Raw genomic sequence first — 23,095 nt, 5'->3', positions numbered from 1 at the left:
TCTTAAAACACAAATAAAAACTGAAGTTGTAATGTATTGTACGAGAGTTCTTGAGATTCTAAACATGTTTCTCTAAAGGAAACTGATTAGCTTCAATGATCCAACATTTTTGAAAAGTGGACGTCCTTCTACAGAGACATTAGAGACCACAAAAAGTATTGAACTAAACATTTTTAAGCTCCAAGCACAATAGTAACATTTTAAAAAATCATCGCACCTAATGGGATGCCAGAGCCAATCAAGGATCTAGTTAATAATTACTAAGAGGCTGCTGGGGCGCCTGGGTGACTCCGTCGGTTGAGCATCCTGCTTCGGCTCAGGTCATGATCTCACAGTGTGAGTTCGAGCCCCGTGTCTGGCGTTCTGCTCTCAGTGCAGAGCCTACTTCAGACCTTCTGTCTCCCCCTCTCTTTGCCCTTACCCTACTCATGTGCTCGCTCTCTCTCTCTCACATACAAATAATAAAAGCATTTGTAAAAAGTCCCTTAAAAGAGGCTGCGTGGCTGGCAGGTAGGGTGAGGACACTGGGTCACAACTGAGTTCACAGTCTAATTCAAGAGCTAAAGAAAGGTACCCACAGATCATCAGGCTGTTCCAGGCAATGCCACCTCTACCTGCTCCTCCAGGAATGCAGAGGTCATAATGGAATGGAGTGGTCCAGGAGGGCTCCTGGAGGAGACAGACCCAGAGCCCTAAAGGAAGTGCAGTATTTGTTTTGGCTGTAGGATTTTACAGAGAACAGAGAAATGGCCCAGATAAAAAGATGGCATGTGTGGACAGGAAGGAAGGCTGCGATGCCAGCACCTCAGCCCAGACATGGATATGAAAATAATAGGAGAGACCCGCAGCTGCCCTCTATTAATTCCTGAATTTAACCAAAGGCAAGACTTCATATTGATTGCTAAGATTCCTTTTTTCCCCCTGACAATTGGCTCTTTATACTTTCATCTGGCCTAAGAAAGAAAAATCTTTTGTCTAGGGTGCCATAGGTACATTGCTGCCTCCAAGTGAGAATAAACTATGACCTTTTGTGGCCCCTTCAAGACCTATGATTCATGCTCCATGGAAAATATTGAGAAATATTCCATTAGAAATGAATTTGCTTTCACAGCAAATTGTATGTTTACTGTGTTTTTCTTCCTTCATTATCACCAAGGACATTCTCATGAAAACAAAGTCTTGTTTTCCCCCCAGAGTAACCATATTCTTTATATTGATTTGCTTTGACTCGCCAAACTGCCTTTTCGTGGCATCACAATGAGCTTCTGGTGTCTTTCTAGTGATGTCATAAATGTCCTATAGAGAAAATCAGTAGGCTAACAAACTCAAGTAAAGAAGGTTGACGTCATATGGTGTAATTTCAGAGTTTCCAGGAAAGCCTCACAACCAACCGCGCTCCCTACCCCTAATCCCCTCCACTCCCAACAGCAATCCCTAACCCGCTGAAATAGTAGTGTTGAAATAGCAAAGTTACTAAAGCTGCCAGTTTCAACCGTGGTATAAGCAATAGTTATGACTTCAAACTTTCCAGAAAGGCCACAACCAACACCCTCTCAAACACCCCCAAAAAACCACCTCCCCACCTGCCGGCTGCTGTTGAAAGACCACAACTAGAACTTTTATTCTCTTCATTTCAATCTCTAGCAAAATGCAAACACTTCTTTCAGAAGCCCCGCATTACAATAAAATTCCTTTTCAGATCTTTTCCTACTAGGTCTTTAAAAGGTAAGCAAGAGAAGCTGCCTCCCGCATTACTGGTCCTTTCCCCTAATACCCCCTCCTCTTACAGCAGCTGGAACTGGAAGCCCCACCTGGCTCAGCCCAACCCAACTCTGGGCCCAGTCCTAACTTTGGGCAGAAACAATTTCAGGAATTCTAAATCAGTACTCCTGTGTCACACTCTCTGCTCTTAGTTCCGTTAGCAGGACATCTGTCTTCTTCCATAGACCCAGTCTCTACCACATGCTTTTGCTCTGCAAACCACCTGTACTTCATCCTGGCCATCTGAGTACTCATCCTGGTATCCTACCCAGAATCCTGTTATTTTAGAACAGAAACCTACCTTGCTCTTGTCACATGCCCAAAGGGAACGGAGTCCTACTACTGCGGTTCCCTGATGTAAAGCCACAGAGCAAGGCAATAAGGAGCTCATGCTCTCCAATCAGACACACAAGGGGTGAAAACTCAACTCCGCCTCTTTTGAATCTTGTGTATTTAGATTAACCTGCATGAGCCTCAGCCTTATGTATACTATCATATCCATTAAATGAGAGAATACAAAGCCTACCCTGAGAACTAAATAAGTATTAGCAACAACAGGGATGTAAATTGCAGTGAAAGGATAAAAATGTTACAATTTGTGTTGGAATTTGCAAATATAGTGCTCATTCCCACATTCTGTGTTGATATGCTCTACCCACGTGGAGTGAAGCATACACTTACACTGGAACTCGACAGAAGGCTTATTTGTGGGGGACGCTCAGGGACCGTCTATTATACAACAGTGACAGTCCCTGGGTCTGGACTCCAGGTTCCTTTCAGCTCCTGGTTCCTTTCAGCTCCTGCAGTTCATCCTGCTGCCCCAGGGCTTCCCAAGCCCTACCCAACCACTTGGTTCCCTTTCCTGGTCTCTCACATCCTGTGTCATTTCAATTAATTGGGCCAGGTACCACCATGCCCCACATGTAGATAACCATAGTAGCTGGGGGTTCAGAAGAGAGCAAAGGATAGGAAGGCTGGGGAAGCCAAAGATAAATGGCTCCACAACTCTGCTTTAGTCAAAGGCATTTCTGAAATCACTGGAAGAGGTGTTAATGTCACTTATCTCCAAGTATCATCATGAATAAATACAATGCTCCAATTGTGAACAGAGTGATATACTTGCAACGTTCCCGGCAGAGTATACCAGTTACTGACATGAACTAAAAAAAAAAAAAAAAGTGGGGGAGATGCTAACTAGATGAGCACGCACGCGCAAGCACACACACACACACAGGCATGCATGCATGCATGCACAGACTTTAGACACAGAACAATAAAAGCAGGTGGCACGAAAGAGTGGATTTCATGTATGTTGATCTACTCAGCAATTTGCTTTTTATAGATTATATTGCACACACTCGAGTTGTAGAGGAACACAGTCTACCTGCCAATTAATTCATGGGGCTCCAATGTGACCATGACCAGAAGCTCAAATGCTTTCTTACTGAACTGAAAATACTGGGTTCATTCTATGTAGGTGAAATGATTTTTTACCGAATTTTTCTAGAGTGTTTTTTTTTTTTTTAGACAGTGGATCTTGAGGTTTTATTTGTTGACAGTACCTGTTTATTACAGAACTATAAGTACATAGAAGATTCTGTATCTCATACTATTTTAATATATTTATTTCCTTTCTTCTTTTACCTGAAGTTTCTTTGTATGGTTCATCACCAAAGCCTAGATTCAGTTTTTAAATGCTTTAGAACACCAAAGATCAATTTCAGGAACATAATGGTCAGAGAAATGCAATCGGTAAAAATCATTAATAGAATGGTTAAGTCATTTCAGATTAACTGCAATTAAAATTCATTAGGCTTGAATCTTTGAAAATACACTCATTTCTCCAAAAGTAGAAGGTTTTTTTTCCCTAAATTTTGTTCTCATAGGTACAAAACCAAGTAGCAAAACCATAAAGCAGCATGCTCTGCTATTAAACAAAGCAATAGAAAAACCACCCTTTTTCCATGCAGCTCATTATGGGAAACTCAAACTAACGGGCATTTCCCTTCATTCATTTATATACTGGTGAACAAGTCCAGAAAATTAAAAATAAGGCCTCTGGTCAGATTCTAGTCCAGCCAATAACCTAGTATTGAATTTGCCATTACAGGCAAATCCCTATAATCCCAATCACTGCCAAGAAGAGCTGTCACAAACAGTGTCCTCCCACACGGTAGAGTTTACAGGCAAACTACAGATCTGGATTGAGCTTCCCACATGGAACTCTACCTAAGTCACTTCTTTCCAAAGTGAACTATAGAGAGGAGGCATTGTCTTACACAACTAGAAATTAAATGAAATGCCCTAGGAGCTGTACTGAAAGAACTACACCCAAGGAGTGTCACCCTACACCTGGAACTTACTTAGATGACAAGATTCTGGACTCGGGGTTGATGCTGTAACAGAGAACTTGCAAGGGAGTATTTTGCATATGGAGGAACATAATTTACTAGGGGCAGAGGGAAGACCGGGGCGAGCAGCTCTTAAAAAGCCTCCAATGATTCCCTCCTGCCAGTGCTCCCACCCTGTGCAATTCCCTTTCTCGAGTGGGCGGGACCTAGTACTGCCCTCTTGCCCTCTAGTTGCTGCTCTGATGAAGCCAGCTGCCACGTGCAGAAGCCATTTAGCAAGGAACTGAGTGAAGCCTCCCGCCAACAGCCCACAAAAACCTAGATCTTGCCAACAACCACTCAAGCCTGCCTGGAAACAGACTGACCCTTAGCCATGCCTCCCAATGACTGTGGCTCTAGCCCCCACCTGTATTTCAGCGTCTTGAGAGGCCCAGGGCCGTGGGACACAGTGAAGCTGTGCCTAAATCCCTGACCCACAAAAACTGTGAGATGATCAACGTTGTTGTCTTATGCCACTAAATTTTAGAGTCCTCTGTTAATCAGTAGCAAATAACAGACACTTCATACAGACTTTACCTCTAAAAACATCATCTGGTTAGCATCACAATATATATTTGAAATTTGTATCTACTTTGAACAAGTTCGTGTTCTCAGCTGAGAATTTAAAGTCTTTCAAAATCTCAACATTTTCCAAATTCCATAATATATTAACATACTGCAAGCTTTCCCAAGTTAAATTAATTCACGTAAAAGCCGAAAGAATACCAGAGGCATTTTGATTTTGTCCCTTACACATCACAGGCCTGCGTCAGCAGTAAGGAGACCCTATTTTACAGAAGGATAAAAAAGTTTTTAAAAAATCCAAGATAAATTTTACTTCTGGAAAAGAACATGCAGACACAAAGAAAAACTTTACTTCCTTAAAACAATAAATAAAGGAGAAACCCCTCTGATTAGAAGGCTTACAGAAACTTCCTTACCTTGAATGCACTGAAGCGTTCCATCCTCCGCTCTTATTGTAAAAGTCTCACCTGGATTAACTTGAACGAGAATGACCTGCCAAAATAACACATTAATTTCAATTTAATACTAGAGCATCTGGGGTTTCTCTTCAACGGTTTTATTACTTGAATTTATGTACTAGACAGGAAGTATGTGGCACGGAATCCTGTATAAACACAAAACTTAGGATACGTCTTAGACCTGGTTCAAATTTAAGGGGGAGAAGTATGTGCATTTGAATTTAGCTAAGTGAATTCTCCTGTGTTGTTTATGACGTTATGTACCCTAAAAACTCATTTTTTTTCTTTCACACAATTCCTTCTTTTCTTTCACTAATTTAGAAACAACAGATAAAGAAGAAAAAAGACCAGAAACTATACTTATAAAGGAAAATGGCACAGAGAAATATAGTTCTGGCCTAAACACTATTGTATACTGTATACTATTGTTCCCAAGTGTCCATTACTGACCTGGGTTATAGGATTCTACTGTGTAAACAAAAAAAGCAATTTATAAGAAAAATGTTTGGAAGATCTAGAAATAATGATACACACTATAAAATAAATGAATAATATCACAAATCGGCCTCAAACTCTCAAATCTTTAAGTCTATTATCTAAATGTCAGTGAACATAAATATTTAATATTAGCAGACAACTTCCAAGACTAGACCAAGCACAGCAATGGCAAAGTATGTTCTTTCAAGAGCCTTACAGTTTTAGCTCTAATCTCGTTCCCTTAGGTAACAAAAGAAAAAAAAATCACTAATTTATATCTAAATACAAATTAAAAGATGTAATCCAAGCTTAAAACCTGTACTTGAAAATCATCATGTGCAAGGTTAACACTATTAAAATAATTACTGTACGTTTCTGGAAACTGAAAGGATGTCAGGGTCATATTCATCTTCTAGCTCTCGGGGCAAGCCTTGTCCCTCCCTGCATTGAAACCATCAAGCATACCGTTCCCTCTGTCTGTAATAATCTTCCTGTCGTCCTTCACTGCCTACCACCCACCTTACTCCTTGCCTGACCACCTAATGCCTATTCATTCTTGTCAGCTTAAGAAGTATGGTCTGCTGGGGCACCTGGCTGGCTCAGTGGGTAGAGGGTTGTTACTCTCGATCTTGGGGTTGTAGGTTTGAGCCCCACGTTGGGCGTAGAGATTACTTAAAACTAAAATCTAAAAAAACCCAAACCAAACCAAAGAAAAGTGGCATTTGCCTCTCAGGACAGGTTGGGTCTCCCACCCTATGTCGCGTGCGCGCGCACGCGCACACACACAGACACACACACACCCCTACACTTCTCTTTCCTAGAATTTACAACTGCAATTAAGCCATTATTTTAGGGTCTGTCCTTCTTTCTTTAACATTGGCTCTAGAAATACAAGGCCTGGCATAAAAGAAGTATTCAAAACTGTACCTGGCATAGAGTATGTGCTTGATAACCATTTCTATTTAAGGAATGAAAGTCTGAAAACATAAAGGAAAAACGATCGCAAACAATTATTTTAACTTAGAAATTAAGCTTTCATAATGTTCACCCTAAAAAGATAACATTATTTACTGTATGTACCATAATTTATGTTTGGTAAAAATGTTTGAGATCAAAGCTGTTTGATCTTTAAAAACTAAACCTTTAATATCCATGTATTTTCCTTCTTCTAATAATTCCCCACAGAAGACACTGCTGGGATATTGTAATTATTTAAATCAGGAAATACATTAGCTGGAGAAAACAAGATCACTCAGGGAAAAGCAGTCCAAGTTTCATCCCTGGTGCTTCTCATTATCTTGAATTGTAAAGGTGGTTTCAAGGCAATTTATTTTTCCTGTACGGTAACTGTGTCAATAATCTTTCAGTCTTAAGTATTCAAATTCTCACCAATGTAAACACACCGTGCCATTTTAAGAACTCAAAAGGAAATCCCTTCAGATCTCCATAGAGAGATTAAAACATTTCAATTGCTTTCTTGAAACTGAGCTTTTAAAGTCATTCTTAACATGAAAATAGTTTTGATTTAACTTTATTTTCACATAAACATAGGACATAACTCGACTACAATGGAATACAAAAAGACACTCCAACAAAGAAAGTTCCCTAGGTCTTTTTAAAAGTCCTTAGACCAATTCCAACATCACTGTAATACAGCAGAAACCATTTGCTTATGTGGAACCTCTCGGGATAAGACGTATACTACATGCCTGTAGAATTAGTAGGTTGGAGGAAAAAAAAAAAAAAAATCAAAGGACACCAAGACTCTGCCCCAGATATTCTCTGACAATCCCCGATTCACGTACTCTCTTCCACCACTCTCAAAACTGTCAGACAACATGTCCCGAATGCCGGTTCTCAACGTACACTTCACCAGTATCATGGAAAGTCCCGGGCAAGAAAAGGGATTTCTGAATTGGGGTATGTTCCAGATTCTGTCCCATTACCTGCTTATCACATTGCATGAAGAGTGTAACGGTTCCTTGGCGGTCACTGACACCAGGCCACAATTCAAAGAATGGCCCTGAGGCACCCAGCCTCCAAAAGCCATTTATGCCATCCCTTCTCTGCTTACGGAGGCCAATTCCTGACCCCCACCCCGCTTCTTCAGGGAGAAAGATGATAGGTAAAGAGCTTTTAAGCATCCTACTAAAATACCACTCTTCAAATGTTTAGCCCCTGTAATTTTCCCTGCTGCTGGGTTGCTATGGCAACCAGATTATAATCTACCAAGTTACCTCAGAAACCAGGCAAATCACCTGTGCCCAGTATCAATTTTTCTTAGAGCAAAAGTCATTATTGGAGCAAACCGTATTCATCTTGGCATGGAGTTATTATAAAAGGAGGCATTTTATGATCCTGAGGCCAACTGACCACTTTGCTGTTTTCACTGTCAATAAAGGAGAGATTAAAAAAAAAAGTTTTGACACACACCAGTGCCCGGGGACCTGTCTCTGACAACAGACATGAATGAGACAGCAGCAGCCTTGTCTTGCATCACCCAGCCTTGAGGAGCGTGAGTCACATCCTGGCAGGCTCCCTGGCACTTAACCTTTCCTATCATAGCAGCCTGCCTCTCTCTCTCTCTCTCTCTCTCTCTCTCTCTCTCTCTCTCTCTTTCTCTCGCCCTCCTCCCTCCCTCCCTCCTTTCTCTCTCTAGACACAAAGCAGACAGACATAACTATTACAAGTTCTCAGAAATGCATAACGTAAAACATCCTATCACTGCCCAAACCTCATCATTTTTTGTCCACTAAGAATTTCCTGCTTTTCCAAAGTCAGCATTAAAACAACTCGTGCTGCATTCTGTGTCTTGTCAGAGGAGGAAAAGACAGAGAGAGAGAGAGAGAGAGAGGGGGAGGGAGAGAGAGAGAGAGAGATTTTAACCACTGATATATTCTTTGTCCCCAGAGATATTAAAATAGAACCATGTTAATCAAATCACAAGAGCATACTTCAGGCTATGCTTGCTTCATCAGATGAGTCTCAAATCAGGGCTACAGGAACCAAGCAGCCCAAGATAACCAGAGGCAAGTTTGTCAAAAATCAATGAAAAATAAGTGACCATTCTTCTAAAATCTTCCAACAATAAAACAAGAGGTAGAATTAATATTATTCGCTAAAAGGCTACAGAGCATCATGACAAAGCTTTGCCTAACAAGACTACTGAAACAGGTGTTAACAGATCTTTCCTTAAAAGGTATAAATCTAACTAGGCTTCTTACCCAGTAGATGAGGAAAAGGAAAGCTACTTCTGCAATTTAAACTGTGGGTGGCTGGTTAGCCAGATCAATAGTATCTAAGACTATTCCTGAAGGCAAATTCCCAATGTACGCCTCAAATAAAAAACGACCAGCCCCCTGACCGGTCACTGCCATGTGATGTGTCCATGACAAAAGCCTCTGCTGGAGAATGGTACTGACTGACCCAAGATGCGACATTACATTGTAGCTTCCTTACAAGTTAAATCCAGTACCCAGACAATCAAGATATAAACTGTGCTAGGAGAGGGGATCCCATTTCATTTCTGATGCTTTCTCCACTTGCCATCTCTATGAGGCTGGTCTTACTTACTATTAGCAGTTTTATGTATAAATGAACACTCCACACTTGGAGCCAGCATTTATGATTATTCAACAGATATTTTTAGGCGGAAAAAAAAATGATATAACCTAAAAGCTGCAGGAGAGTTCCATGTAAGGAAGGATTCTATCCAAGAATATCAAATAACTTTGGAAAAATGACTTCTGACTATATGAGAGGAATAGCAGCACTTTTTTTTCTGAATTATCTCTCTCTCTCTCTCTCTTACTCTCTCTCTCTCTCTCTCCCTCCCTCCCTCCCTCCCTCCAGATTCCCAAACTCTAGAGAAATCCTGGCAAAGCTCCACCCAGACCCTGGAAGGCCCAAACCATCCATCAATCCACCTTTGAGACCCTGGTGTCTGGGCTAGAGACCAGAGCTGGCCTCAAACAAACTGAAAAGTAGGCATCATTTATTTTCTGCGTCCCCTCTCTTGGCTCCGAATCAGGAAAAGGGAAAAGATGAGCTGCAAATAACCAATAATTATCTTTGTGGGAATAATATACACAAAGAAAATGTCCTAAGATTAAAATGTGACAGGTAAAATAGAAATGTACTAGAAGATAATAGGAGAGTACTGACTGCCTCATCTGCTCAGCTGTCCTACCTGAAACCTGAATCCAAAGCTGGCAGGAAAAAAAAAAAAAAAACATGTAAGACCAGGAAGCCTCCAAAAGTACTTACACACTGGGTCAAGGCACAGGGACTTGCATGGGATGTGAAGCTGGGGCTTGGTCTATAACACTGATATGACAAATAGTCTTGTTTTGTTTTCTTCCTGAGCTTTAGGACTTGTTCAGTTAATTTTTTCTTTTTTAAAGATTTTAATACCCAACGTGGGGCTTGAACTTGCAACCTCGCGATCAAGAGTCGTAAGCTCTATGGACTGAACCAGCCAGGCACCCCTAGACTTGTTCCGTTTAAAGCAAGGAGCAAGAATTCTCCAATGTTCCAAAATTTTTAATAGTTTGATTTCTTCAAAGAATGGCAGGTTCAAAAGTTGGCCTCCTCATCAGACCACTACATAGCTCTAAAATTAACTCAGCATGATGAGGCTACTTGATAAAGTCTTTTTAACAGCTTTTTTTCGATAATTACATAAACAGTTATTATTAAAGCCCTGTGGTCTGCCAGGTAGGTATTACTAACCAAATTATACAGATGGGGAAACTGAGGCTGAAGAAAGGTAAGAAACTTGTCTAAAGTCACAAAACTACAAAATGACAGAGTTAGCACTGGAATCCAGCCCCATCTGACCAAAATGCACGCTCTTCTCTTCTAACACACGCATTCCCTGCTCTGATAGCCATGGGCTTCACAAAGTCAATTCTTCATGAAGATGCTTTACACTTTAATAAATAGCTATAAGGAGAGAACTCACTTAACTGGGTCAAAGGCGTGTCTCCGAGACATGTTCTGAGGACGAGTTCTGTTCTAGGAAATCTAAGCCCACTCCCTGAACCAGAGCCAATATAGCAGTCAGAAACTGCCCAAAATGGCAGTTGGAAACCCTTACCTAACAACAAATAGTTGTTTTTATACTGAGCAAGATTTATTCTCATAAAGTCCTTGTCAAGTCCTTGAATTCCCCTAGAATCCTAAGATGAACCAATGAGCTAATGACGGACTATCACAATCACTAGATGCCAGTTCTCATGGGCCAAGAGGAGGCATAAGAAAAATAAAAGAGGACTCCTGGAAAGATTGTACCACAGCTTCTATGTTTCCCAAAGTCATCTGTGATTAACCAAAAAGAAAAAAAAAAAAAAAAGGCAGGAATGGATTAACAGGTAACCAAGGGAAGAGAAATCAAACCAAGGAGGACACTTTTATGCACTGAAATCATGCCAGTGCCTGCTGGAAACATATGCATTCAAAAGAGTTCAGTAAGTCCATTTCACAAAACAAGTGTCCTCAGAAAAATTACTACTGTATCTCTATTAATTTTAGCAAGTAGCAATGAGTGGCCAGAATGGGTTGGGCATTCCTCCAGGCATTGGGAATAGAGCCTTAGACAATACAAAGTTCTGCCCACCTCAGGCTGACAAACAGAACTTAACATGGGATGAGGAGAGGTGGGGGGTGGGTAGTGTTTAAGCAAAAATAAAAGCTTTATAGATAGTGGTAAGGGCTATAAAGAGAATACAATGGCAGCTTGTAAGAAGTCATACATTTCTCCTCTCTTTAATTGTATACTGCCTTGAATAAAGAGATTCTATTACAAAAAGAGCTGCTGTTTGCTAAGAATAAAAATATAGCCTTAACTTAAATGGAAAAAATGCAAAATGTAATATAGATGGCCAAAACTAGGTTAAAAGCCTCTTTTAAGAGGGCCACAAATGCCAGAATCTAAGGTTTCAACTACAGGACTTTCAAGATAAAACTCAAGAATATAAAAGACCAAAATTCTATGTACGCTTAAGTATAGTTTTTCCCTAGCTAAAAGTAACAGCCACCAGATATTCTTGAGTATTTGAAGCACCATGATGTTTACTTTAAATAATTATCTTTCACTTTAATAAACAAATTTTTCACCCAGTTTTTCAGTGCCAAAAAATAGAACGCTTCTTCCTTTGTTGAAAATTATGTTCACTGAGAACAAAATGTGATTCTTGTCATCACTACTTCGGGGTTAATCCTTTTCAAAAATGTCCCATCAGGTGAGATACAACCCCTTTCTCCCCCTCAATTCCATCCATGCACCCCACGTCCACAGGCTGGGTTCCGACCACACTGATGGCGAATGGGCAGTTCAGACCACTTTTCACTAACCAGCCCTACCATGTGCTTTTTGCACACTGAATCGAAAATGTCCCCCACCATTTAGATCCAGCCACCTCATGTCTAGTTTTGATCGGCAGAGAAAGATCAATGTGACCCACACTGATGTGGTAATAATTCATGTCATGCAAGTCTGGTAAGCTACGCATTGAACCTAAACAAACAACTCTACTATCAGAATCTCAAGGCCAGCGGCCTCTGGGTGGCTCAGTTGGTTGAGCTTCCGACTTCAGCTCAGGTCATGATCTCACAGTTCGTGAGTTTGATCACCACGTGGGGCTCTGTGCTGACAGCTCAGAGCCTGGAGCCTGCTTCGGATTCTGTGTCTCCCTCTCTCTCTGCCCAACCCCCCCCCCCATTTGCACGGTCTCTCTCTCTCTCTCTCTCTCTCAAATATAAATAAAGATTAAAAAGAAAAAAAAATCTCAAGGCCAGTTCAGTGAAGAAACAGATTTAACTGCCTATATTCCCAAGATTCTAATATTTTTAAACCTATTTCAATGTTGGCCATGTCATTCATTGAACACTGTTCTTCCCCCACTAAGATATAATCAAGAAATAATGTGCCCAAGGGGAATTCTCATCCTTCTGACAGGAAATCAGTGCCCAACATTTTGTCATTAAATATTCTAATGACAGAGCTAACTTTTCTATATTACTTATGTGTTTTCAATTGTCTAAAATTGGCACTCCTATTGCCTGGTATCTTATGCCCACTAACATAAAATCAGAAATGAATTCAAAGAAGTCCTATTCTAGGGATTTGGAAGGATTTTACGGAACAGAGAGGGCTTCACCTCCCCACCACTACACAGCACGTTATCACTTATTCAGCCCTTGACTTTCCATCAATGACACTTAGTTAACATCAGTGCTCAATGCTATTATTGAAGCCTTGATTTTTGGAAAGGATTTACTTGCTGAGTAGTTACCAGGTGCCAGGCATGTTGTAAAGTACTGATGATGCCAAGACAAGAAAGAGGACGTCCTCTTTGTGTGTGGGTGCAAGGGTAGAAAATACAATGAACTGTAATAAAATCAGACTATTTGCTACAAAGAGCTATGGAAAACTGAAGGAAGCATTGAGAAATCGGGGAAAGTTAAGTTGGGAGTGATATTAAAGCGGGAGCGAGAGACTGCAAGTGGACAATCAAAAGACCAATCACACAAGCAAATGCACGGAGGCCTGGATGGCAGGATGTGTTTAGAATTCCGAAGTGGCCATAATGACACATGCAGGGAACAGAGGCGTAAAGGCAAGACTGCAGAGCAGGGCCACCTAGGGAAAGTCTTTGTTCTTCCCACTTACAAGTCTGGATTTTATCCTGTGAGCAGAACCCCCCAATGGGAAAGCAGCGTTACTAGACAACCCCAACACGTGTGGGGACCTCAAACTGATATGGGAGACGCTGGGCACATGGAGACCAGTAAAGAGGTTAATGAAACATCCACCTGGGACATCATTCAGGGATTAGGCTGTTCAAAGTTGAAGTTTTCAAAAACAATTGCTGGTTTAGCGTTTAAATACGGCTAGCCAGGTCACGGGCTCTGCCGCAGACACGTTCAGAATCTCTTTACCAACACTCTTTACCAACACTGAATTTTTTAAGATCATGGAGGTGTAGTAAGGTCTGTGGTTCTGCAATCCGGAACTACTTTAGTTTTTCCTACTTCCCATCACTCTAGTTCTGTCCTCTGTGATGCTGCCACTTCCGTGTCTACCCTGCTCTCGCTGCTGGGCATCCACCGTCCGCCCGTCTTGTGCCTCCTCCCTCCTCAACTTTTTCTGTCCTTTATTTCTTCGCTTTGGGTTCTTGGCTTTTGCTCTAAAAAGCTAAGCCCAAGAGTGTTCAACAGCCACCTGGTATTCCTTTCCTTTATTTCCAGTCACCTCACCAGGCAGTCACAGTAGATAAGGCATCCACCTGCCACATTTTTGGTGGGTTTTCGCACCACAAGAAAAGGACGACAGGGGCGCCTGGGTGGCTCAGTCGGTTGAGCGTCTGACTTCGGCTCAGGTCATGATCTCGTGGTCTGAGTTTGAGCCCCATGTCGGGCTCTATGCTGACAGCTCAGAGCCTGGAGCCTGCTTTGGATTCTGTGTCTCCCCTCTCTCTCTGCCCCTCCCCAGCTCATGCTCTGTCTCTCTCTCTCTGTCAAAAAATAAATAAACATTAAAAAATTTAAAAACAAAAAAAAAGAAAGAAAAGAAAAGGACGACAAGTAGGACTGGTAGGATATTGGGAAACAGAATTAGGATTCAAGGGCCCAAAGTGAATCATCTCCCCAAAACATCTACTTGCTGATTCCTAAAGAATTCCATTTCACACTAGTCCATTCGCTTTTTAAATCTCGGAGTTAAAGTTTGCCTTTCAGCGTACCGTACATCCACAAAAAGTTTTGAAGAATAAGTTGACTCAGAATTTTAGATAAAACCATATCACACCTACAATGCCATCTTTAAATTAGCTAAACCAATCTTAAGAAATTTTAGATTAAAAAAAATAAATATACAGTGGCACATACTTCTTCTACACGTTTAAGTGTCTTTTCCTGCCATACTGTATGGTGAGGTAAAATGAAATGGAACTCAGGCCACAGCTGTCTTCTAAATAACATGCTAGCGTGTAAACACTGAGTAGTTAAGTCACTCTCTGCTCATCTTATTTTAATTTCAGTTCATTTTAAAAAATCAGCCAAGATAACCAAGTTGCACAGTGAGAAGAGCAAACCAGATAGATGGCACTTGAGTCCCACTCTGCTACACAAGGCACTTAACCTTTCTAGCCCTGTATTTCCTCACTCATACACACACACACACACACACACACACACACACACACACACACACAAGAGATAATACCTCATATTATGTGCACTTAAGGAAAAGAGCAACCCTAATGCAGCCCTGGTACAAGGCTTACACATAATATGTACTCAATAAATAACTATTAATTCCTCGTCTTCAAATTTCTACCAGTAACAAACCTCTAAGAAAAAAATGTGGCCTCTGAAGAAAATATATATATCACATATTAATATACGATATATAAATATATTGTATATTAATATGTGATATATAAATATATCGTATATTAATATATAATGTATAAATATATCATATATTAATATATAATGTATAAATATATCATATATTAATATATAATATTATATATTATATTATAATTTATATTATAAATATAATATATATTGATATATACATATATACATAATTTTTTTAGCTGAATCTGCATTTAATCTTCTCAAAAAAAAAAAATCTAAAACCAGCCAATTCTCACCTCTGACCAGATTTTGTTTGAGAAACATTCTGGCTTTCCTTAAAAATTCACCTCCCAACTCATTCGCATTCCGGTGTCTGTTCAGTTTCCGTGGATTCAGGCAATAACAGGGACTTTGGAATCCATTCACAGAAGTTCTGAAATCTAAGCCCTTTACGTCTACAAAATGGTTTGAATTACTTGGAAATGCATCTAATTAAGATTATCATAATGAAAGTCAGCAATAAAAAGTAATAAAGTAACACCACAGTATGTGGAAATTTCCTATTAACTGTTCAGAACTCCAGAAGACCCTTTTCTGACCCACAAGCTGCCTTCTCAAAACACACAGGAAGAATTAAACTTGGCCACATTCTCCAAGGAGCATCAGGCATTTGCCTTTTTAAACACTTAAGCAAGTAGCTTGAGAGGTTATCCACCATACATTCCAGAAAAACAGAATTATACAGCTGGATACTTAAAACCATTAAAAAGTTTAAAGAAACTGTCCAGATTTAAGGTTTCAAGACAAACAGACTGAAAAACGCTCTTCAAAAATGCTTTAAGATTTTCCTTTCTAGATCTTAATATCAGAGCTTTGTAAGCAACTGTTGGAAAGCTCAGAGCATTTGTACTCTTAGTCTTGGAATAATGATATCCCCGAGTGCATACACATACCGATCTGTACAAATGAACAGATTATTCCAATTCTTCCCTCATTCTGCACCAAGTCCAAATTCAGGACTGACACTAGTCTCTGCAGACAACGGAGGAAAAATGTGACAAAGATTTTCCAGCCGGCCCCTCCCCTCCTCCTCACCCGCCCTCAGCACATACAAGTACACAGCAGATTCAATGCGCGGCTCTAATTCGGGGCCAGTTTATGCACCATGACATCAGTGCAGTATAACGAGCCAAGTTTAAACTCCATCTGGGACAAATAATGTCCAGGCACACTGTGACTTCTTTTGTTTATATACACTGACTAAATATGTCTTGGTGGTAAATGAACTAACTCTTAAGATTTATTTCCCAAGGCCTCCAAAACAATATTCTGCACCCCTGTAGCAACTCCTTGCCTCCAGTTCTCTTTCCAAGGCTATGCGTAAGTGATTTTTAACAGAACACATGATTTTGAAACATATAATTAACATCTTGAGGAGAGACTAAGTCCAAGCAGCCCTTCATCAATCTGAAACAAAGAAAACGAGGAACTGGCAAGCAAATGGGTGCCGTTTCATGGCTCATGGTACAAATATGGCATGACACTTAATTCTGTATTCCCCCTGAGAATAAGAGTAAGCAGAGGTGAGAGACCTAAGGAATGCTCACGGAGCAAAGTGGCCCTTTTCTTTCTCCTGGGAGAATAAACTCGGGGTGTTTTGTGTTTGCAGTTTCGACCTCAGTTAAGAGAAACAATCATAAATTCAGAATGAAAAACAAACAATGTAATAGATTCGAGTCTTACAAGAAGTTGTTAGATTTCTTCAGACACAAAAAACTGTGCCTCTGGGGTGATGTAATTTTTGAATGAAAACGAAAGGCCGGGTTTGGGAGGAAAAGAGGGCAGACAAAAAGGTCATCTCCTTGCTCCTTGGGACAAGGAACCCCTGCTTCCCTTCTTTGGTCACCACTGTCTCTCTCCACAGCTGTGACCCCAGAGGGAACCACGCCTCTGCTGCAAATCTCAGGGAAAGAACTATCCCCCTAAGGAAAGAAAGGGAGGGGCTCTGGTGACCTGGGCCTAAGATGACTTCACTCCCAACTCCTCCTCCAGGCCTCAGACACCACCACTACCACGTGGCCTGCAAGCTTCAGAAGCTCCAGGCCCAGAATCACTGCCACCTTCCAGAGCTCGTGTGAACATCATCCTATAAGAATGGAATACTCTTCCCAATGAACTTTATCATGGACTATCAGGTAAAACTGGTCCCAGGTCTCTCCCAACTGTTTACCTGAACAAGACAAAGAGACATCCCTAACCCAAGCAACTCTACACCCTTTTCGAAAGGTAGGTTCTAAATGGATTCAAATCCAGCTGCAGGTACTTAACCTTTTTTGCCACCAGTTCTGTCTGTAAAAATGATCAGCACCTTATCAGGGTGTATGATTACTGGATGAAACGAGGTATGTAAGCCCCTAGCACCAACTCCCGCGGGCACCTAAGAAGCCCTCAGGCAGTTATCATTTACCACCCCCCCACCACAAAGGAAACAAAGAAATCAAAATATCAAAAGCCATTGTTTCCAACAATTCAACATACTGCCCACTAAGAAAGATCCACTCAACCATAGTGGAGACCAAAAGCCTTCTGGTGATCAGTAAGCTTACAAAGTAACATTGAAGATTGAAGTAAATGCCAAAAACTCAGATACTCAGAATTCTTTCAATGTCAAATATCTGACCTTTAATGAATCTTTTACATGGTTAAGGCACTGAAATCTCTGGAAAAGGCCAACTTACAGAATCTTTTATCCCATACTTGCCCCTTAGTGTTGGAGTAATCATTACAGAAGGAGCCTCTGTAACAAAGCTCCGGTCCAAAGGCGGAGCAGGTAAAGCTGGTGTATGTAGTGCCTACCTTCTGGTCTCCTGAAGAGAGGCTCTTCGAAGTCCCAAGGCAGCTTGAAGAAGCAGTGATGTGCAAAGGCCGTCAATAAAAAAATGGGAAAACTCTTCAGTGCCTGACCCTGAGGAAACGACTTTAAAAAATGAGAAGAACATGGGAGCGCCTGGGTGGCTCAGTCCGTTGAGCGTCCAGCTCTTGGTTTCGGCTCAGGTCAGGATCCCAGGGTTGTAAATGGAGTCCCTAATCAGACTCCACACTGAGCATGGAAGCTGCTTAAGATTCTCTCTCTTTTCCCTCTCCCTCTGTTCCTCCCTAGCTCATGAGCTCACTCTCTCTAAAAAACTAACTAAATAAGAGACAATGGAGACTCCTGAGAAGTAAATTGGATGTGAACCCCCACCTATTAAGGGATAATGTCCTCTATCACCCAACTCCACCCTCAGTGGATTCCCTGGGTCTTTAAAATAGGTATTATTCACAGACAGGGTATACATAAGCCTAAGGTCTGATTTCCCATCACAACCCCCAAAAGAAACCTATGGCTGCCATTCCTTCATAATTCCTAGTATATTCACATTTTATATTACTTTTATTTTCAGTCATGACTAAAGTCACCAAATAAATCATCAACAAAACAGTCATTCCAAAAAGATACTCTTCATATGGACTTTTTGCAAGGTAAGGAGAAGAAAGATGGGTCTCAAACAGGCCCATTCTGACAATGCAAAACAAAAAGTAAAACGGTGAAATCAGGACAGATGTATGAGGTACACGACTCTGGCTGGTTCGGCTACCGAACAACATCGCTGAAGCACATGCTTCAGTGTGTCACAGTTTCTCCCATAAGCTAGAACTCAACATTCCCACAAAGACCAAAGAAATTTCTGTCTGAAGTAGTAACACACTTCAGTCGGTGCTGAATTTTCTAACTACTCAGAAAACACAAGAACATTTTAACGATACCTCTTAAAAATTAAGTCATATAACATAACTAGGTAACAAGCACAAGTCCGTTACTCTCCAAATCTAAAGTTTGGCTCACATGATTTAATTTCCATGTCTTGAAAATAATAGCAATGGAACCCTGATGACAGCTTTACTGACATATATACTTTCTCGTCAACCTGCCCCCAAAGCTAGACAGTCCGCTCCAGCTCTGTGCTGTCTCCATTTAAACTGCCCAATTATTTGCCAAGCAGAAACCCTTAGCAAAGGAATTTTCTAAATGGAGGCTGTCCATTTTATCCAAACGCACACCTACTCTACCGCAAGGAGCAAGAAATGGGCAATAAAGAGTGGATCCAGGAGAGGCAGGGTCAAATTATTCCAATTAATGATCACGCCAAACACACCTGCTGCCCATAAAACACATTCCCTTCCAGCAATGATCTGATCTGATGGTCGCCTATTAAGGAAAAAGGCCCAGGGCAGAGAAGCAATAGCGATGTAGGAATGAACACGAAAATGGCACACGAATTCTGTTTTTTCTGGAGGCCCACTACAGTTCAGCTTCAGTTTTATTCGAAACGTAGAGCTGGCTGGAAATTACTAAGAGGCACCTAATTCTGGGCCAACCCCAATTTAAATCGGGAAATAAATGTAGTCTGAAGGTAGCTAAACCCAGAATTGTAACCTAGTTACAATACTGTTGTCACTTGAGCAACTGGCTTCTCGGTAGGCTGTTTAATTTTTACATAAGCATTTGGAACGTAAAGATTCATGTTACTAATTTTATGCAGCTTGCTCACTATTGTCTTGTATATATCATTTCTATATAATCTTACTTTTAAAATCAATCATTTGAACAAAAAAGAGAAAAGTCTGCCAACACGAAAATGGCTATATGCAAACATATGTCTTAACACATGTAGACGGATCTTTGCTTCCTCTGTGTGTGTATATATATTATTTTTACTGCACTGTGTGATACAGCAATGGCTGTCACATCACATTTAACATGACACATACACATTTGCAAAAGAAAATAGACATTAGAGGTCGGAAAACTATCATATTTAATCTTATCCAAGGAGAAAGTTAATACAGAAATGGTATTAAATGCCTCATCTAGGTAATAACCAGGAAAAGTCTGCTTTGAAAAGATTCTATTTCAATAAGTATTTAAGGAAGCCTCAATTCTTGGAGACTGAAAAGCAAGATTATAAACACAAGTATCTGCATCTCTGCCCTTGGAACGATGATAGCTTGCATCTGTGTTTAATGTCCCTAACTGGTCTGTAAACAGTAAAAACCAAGGCGCCGGGTTGTTCCTTCTGCCCTTCCGATGCTTTGGGGAGCTCTCAATGTGGCACTGATTGGGGGCCCAAGTTCTGCTCACCGAAAAGCAGAGGCCAAAGAAAACAATACGTGGGTCCTAACTTGTAAGACATATAATTGAAACCCTCCCACAAAGCCAGGTGAACCAAAGCCCACAGCAGTTCATTTCACAAGTCGTAAGTAGAAACTAAGAGGCTGAAAATCATTTCGTAAGTAGGATACAAAAATGAGGTGCCTGAAAAGTCAAATATTTTTGCTCTATTTAAAACATGAACTGCGTGAATGCAGGATGCAATTTCAAAGGTAAAAGGTTGACAGTTTCCAGGTTCCAACTCGGATGGCCATAGCACCCGGGCGAGTGCGGAAGCTGAGTGAAGTGGACAGAGTGGGGCCTGAGAAAGACGGTCCCCATCTAACGCGGGCAGTTGCCATTTCTGCCAGTCATTGTTGCCAAGTGGGAAGACCAGCCCAGTGTCATCAGATCTTCTGGGATTTCCAGATACATAGAAAGATCCAGAATTTTATGTAAATCTTCCAATTTTTAAGTACCGGCAACCTAATTTTTTTTTCAATAATTGTATCAATTACAAAGAAGGGGGGGTGGAGGAGGCCTGTATGACAGATGCAACAAGTAGCCTGTTTTCAAGCCCTGGTTTAGACGAATTAATTTGCTCGTTTCACTCATCCTTCACCCATTCTGAAGGATTTACCAAGTGCTACCTCAGACGCCAGGCGTGGTGTGAAAAAGAGACACGGTCCCTGCTCTCCTGGAGTTTACAGTGCAGGCCAGACGGTCAAACATTGCAGTAAACTGAAAACAGTCATAATGTTAAACCACCGTAGAGTTTAAAATTGCCGTTGTTTTGCAATGCAACTTTGCCACTCCAGGTTCTCCCTTAATCCTCTCCTTTTTGAAGGCAGCTCAATTTTCTCCCATTTGAAGGATACGGCCTACGTTTTGTCTCATTATTATTGCCTTTGGCTAATTAATTCTGAAGTGTCTCTCAACCAGACAGCTCAGAGCTGTCATAATTACATGTCATATGCTGTAATTATCGTGGGTGCCACATATAACAACAGCCTCTGATAATATAGCATCAACATTTTCCTTTATGAGACAGAGATTATGCATAGGCTAGACTTTTCAGAAGCCTTGTAGTGAGCGAAACTGGCAAACCTAAGGCAGAGAGGATTGTCAAACCAGACCACAGGACCTGGATAAACTCACGCCTTTTTTGTTTACAGCTGAAAGCAAGCCCTCAGAAGCAGGGGTGGCTGCCTGTGCTGCTGGAAGGTAGCTCTGGGAGAGAGGTGCCCCCACTCTGCATCTCTATGGGGTCAGTAATTCTGAAGGACATCATGGGACGCACAGCCCACTGGATGCATCGGAAGACAAAAGATGCACTGACAAGAACACTGAAGAGCAAAGGCGCCAGAAAAGAGAGGGTAGAATGTGCAGATGCAGTTTGGAGCACCGCTAACATTAGCCCTCCCCTGAATATACTATCCCTACAGAGCAGCGTCACTTCATAAAACAGAACACGATTACCTGATACGCAAAGCTGAGTAACAGTCCCAGACTTCGCTTCAAGTGAGGTGTCTATTCAGGCTCAGCCTCCCCACAGACACTCTTCCTAGCCAGGTCGGTCTTCCTGCCCGCCTATTCCACTCCTGGTCCACCCCTCCCCTGCGCTCCCAGAGCACGGACGTATTCTACAATCCAAGCACTTCTCCTGTGGCTCTACACATGTATAAATACAGCCTCTTTATTTTGGTAAACCACGTTTTGCTCCCCAACTCGATCGCTCCCTCCTTCAGGGCAGGAACAGTCGCATTCATCTTTGCATTGCCAGCACCTACCAGCACCTAGGGCAACGCTGGGACAGAACACATGGGACAAATACTTATTAAAACGAACAAACCTAGGGGCGCCTGGGTGGCTCAGTCGGTTAAGCGTCCAACTTCAGCTCAGGTCATGATCTCACGGTCTGTGAGTTCAAGCCCCGCATCGGGCTCTGTGCTGACAGCTCAGAGCCTGGAGCCTGTTTCGGATTCTGTGTCTCCCTCTCTCTCTGACCCTCCCCCATTCATGCTCTGTCTCTCTCTGTCTCAAAAATAAATAAATGTTAAAAAAAAAATTTTAAATGAACAAATCTATTACTGAGTCACTCCTTAAATTCAGTCGTAAATCCTACCCTCTCTCTCCTCCTTTCTACCCCAAATCTCCAAGAAAAGATGACCGCAGTCCCTTGACACCTGCGGCCTTGTTATGTGTGAGGGGTAGAGAGAACTTGGATGGCAGCTTGCGGTAACCATTTTCTTTCAACATCTGTGCACAACTTGTGCACTTCTACACCTGGATGCCGAAGAGTCTGCCCTGAGACCCAGCTGCCCCACGCTGAGTTTCCCAAACCCAACACTTGACCAACCTACCTCTCTATCTTTGACCCGAGCCCCAGCCTCTAAATAGGATTCTGTCATAAAAAGAGCTGTTATGTAACGTTGCTCGGCAATAATAGCTGCAGCCTCTATTTTCACCACCGGTCCCATTCTCATTTGAGTATCTTTCTGTTTCCCGGGCAAACTTCCCAAGAACTGTTTATCCATTGTCTCCACTGTACTGATTTGTAAAACACTCTCTGTGTCTCCCTGACACGGTGGCTATCAGGATATTTAAGAGAAACCCTGCATGGTGAGAGGATTTGAACTACTGAATGCACGAAAGGAAGCCATCAAGGAAAAGTTATTAAGAGATATCAACCAGAACAGAAAGGGTCACTGGATTAGGAGGAAAGCACATTTTGATGTAAAAGACACGCCGATGACGAGCACCATCTGAACGTGGAAAGTTTAATATGTTAACGTGCTGTCTGGAAATGGTACTCAAAAGAATGCTCCAGGAAATCTCTGGCTGTGTATTCTGTATAGTGGCAAACAAAGGCTTTCGAAAAGAAGAAACAAAATGGGGGGGGGGCGGGGCGGGGAACTGAGTCTTGA

General features: G+C 41.5%; 1 protein-coding gene across 2 annotated transcripts in view; it reads right to left on the bottom strand.

Moving 5' to 3' along the window:
- Positions 1–23,095, bottom strand: part of FNDC3B (fibronectin type III domain containing 3B) — a 365,061-nt gene that overhangs the window by 257,949 nt on the left and 84,017 nt on the right. For both annotated transcript variants that reach the window (XM_030328930.1, XM_030328931.1), the window contains exon 3: positions 5,093–5,168. In XM_030328930.1, coding sequence (XP_030184790.1) covers positions 5,093–5,168 — 76 coding nt within the window. The remainder of the gene's footprint in view (positions 1–5,092; positions 5,169–23,095) is intronic.

This window comes from Lynx canadensis, chromosome C2 (assembly GCF_007474595.2).
Source record: "Lynx canadensis isolate LIC74 chromosome C2, mLynCan4.pri.v2, whole genome shotgun sequence".
NCBI lineage: Eukaryota > Metazoa > Chordata > Mammalia > Carnivora > Felidae > Lynx > Lynx canadensis.
This window is presented reverse-complemented; position numbering and strand designations above follow the sequence as displayed.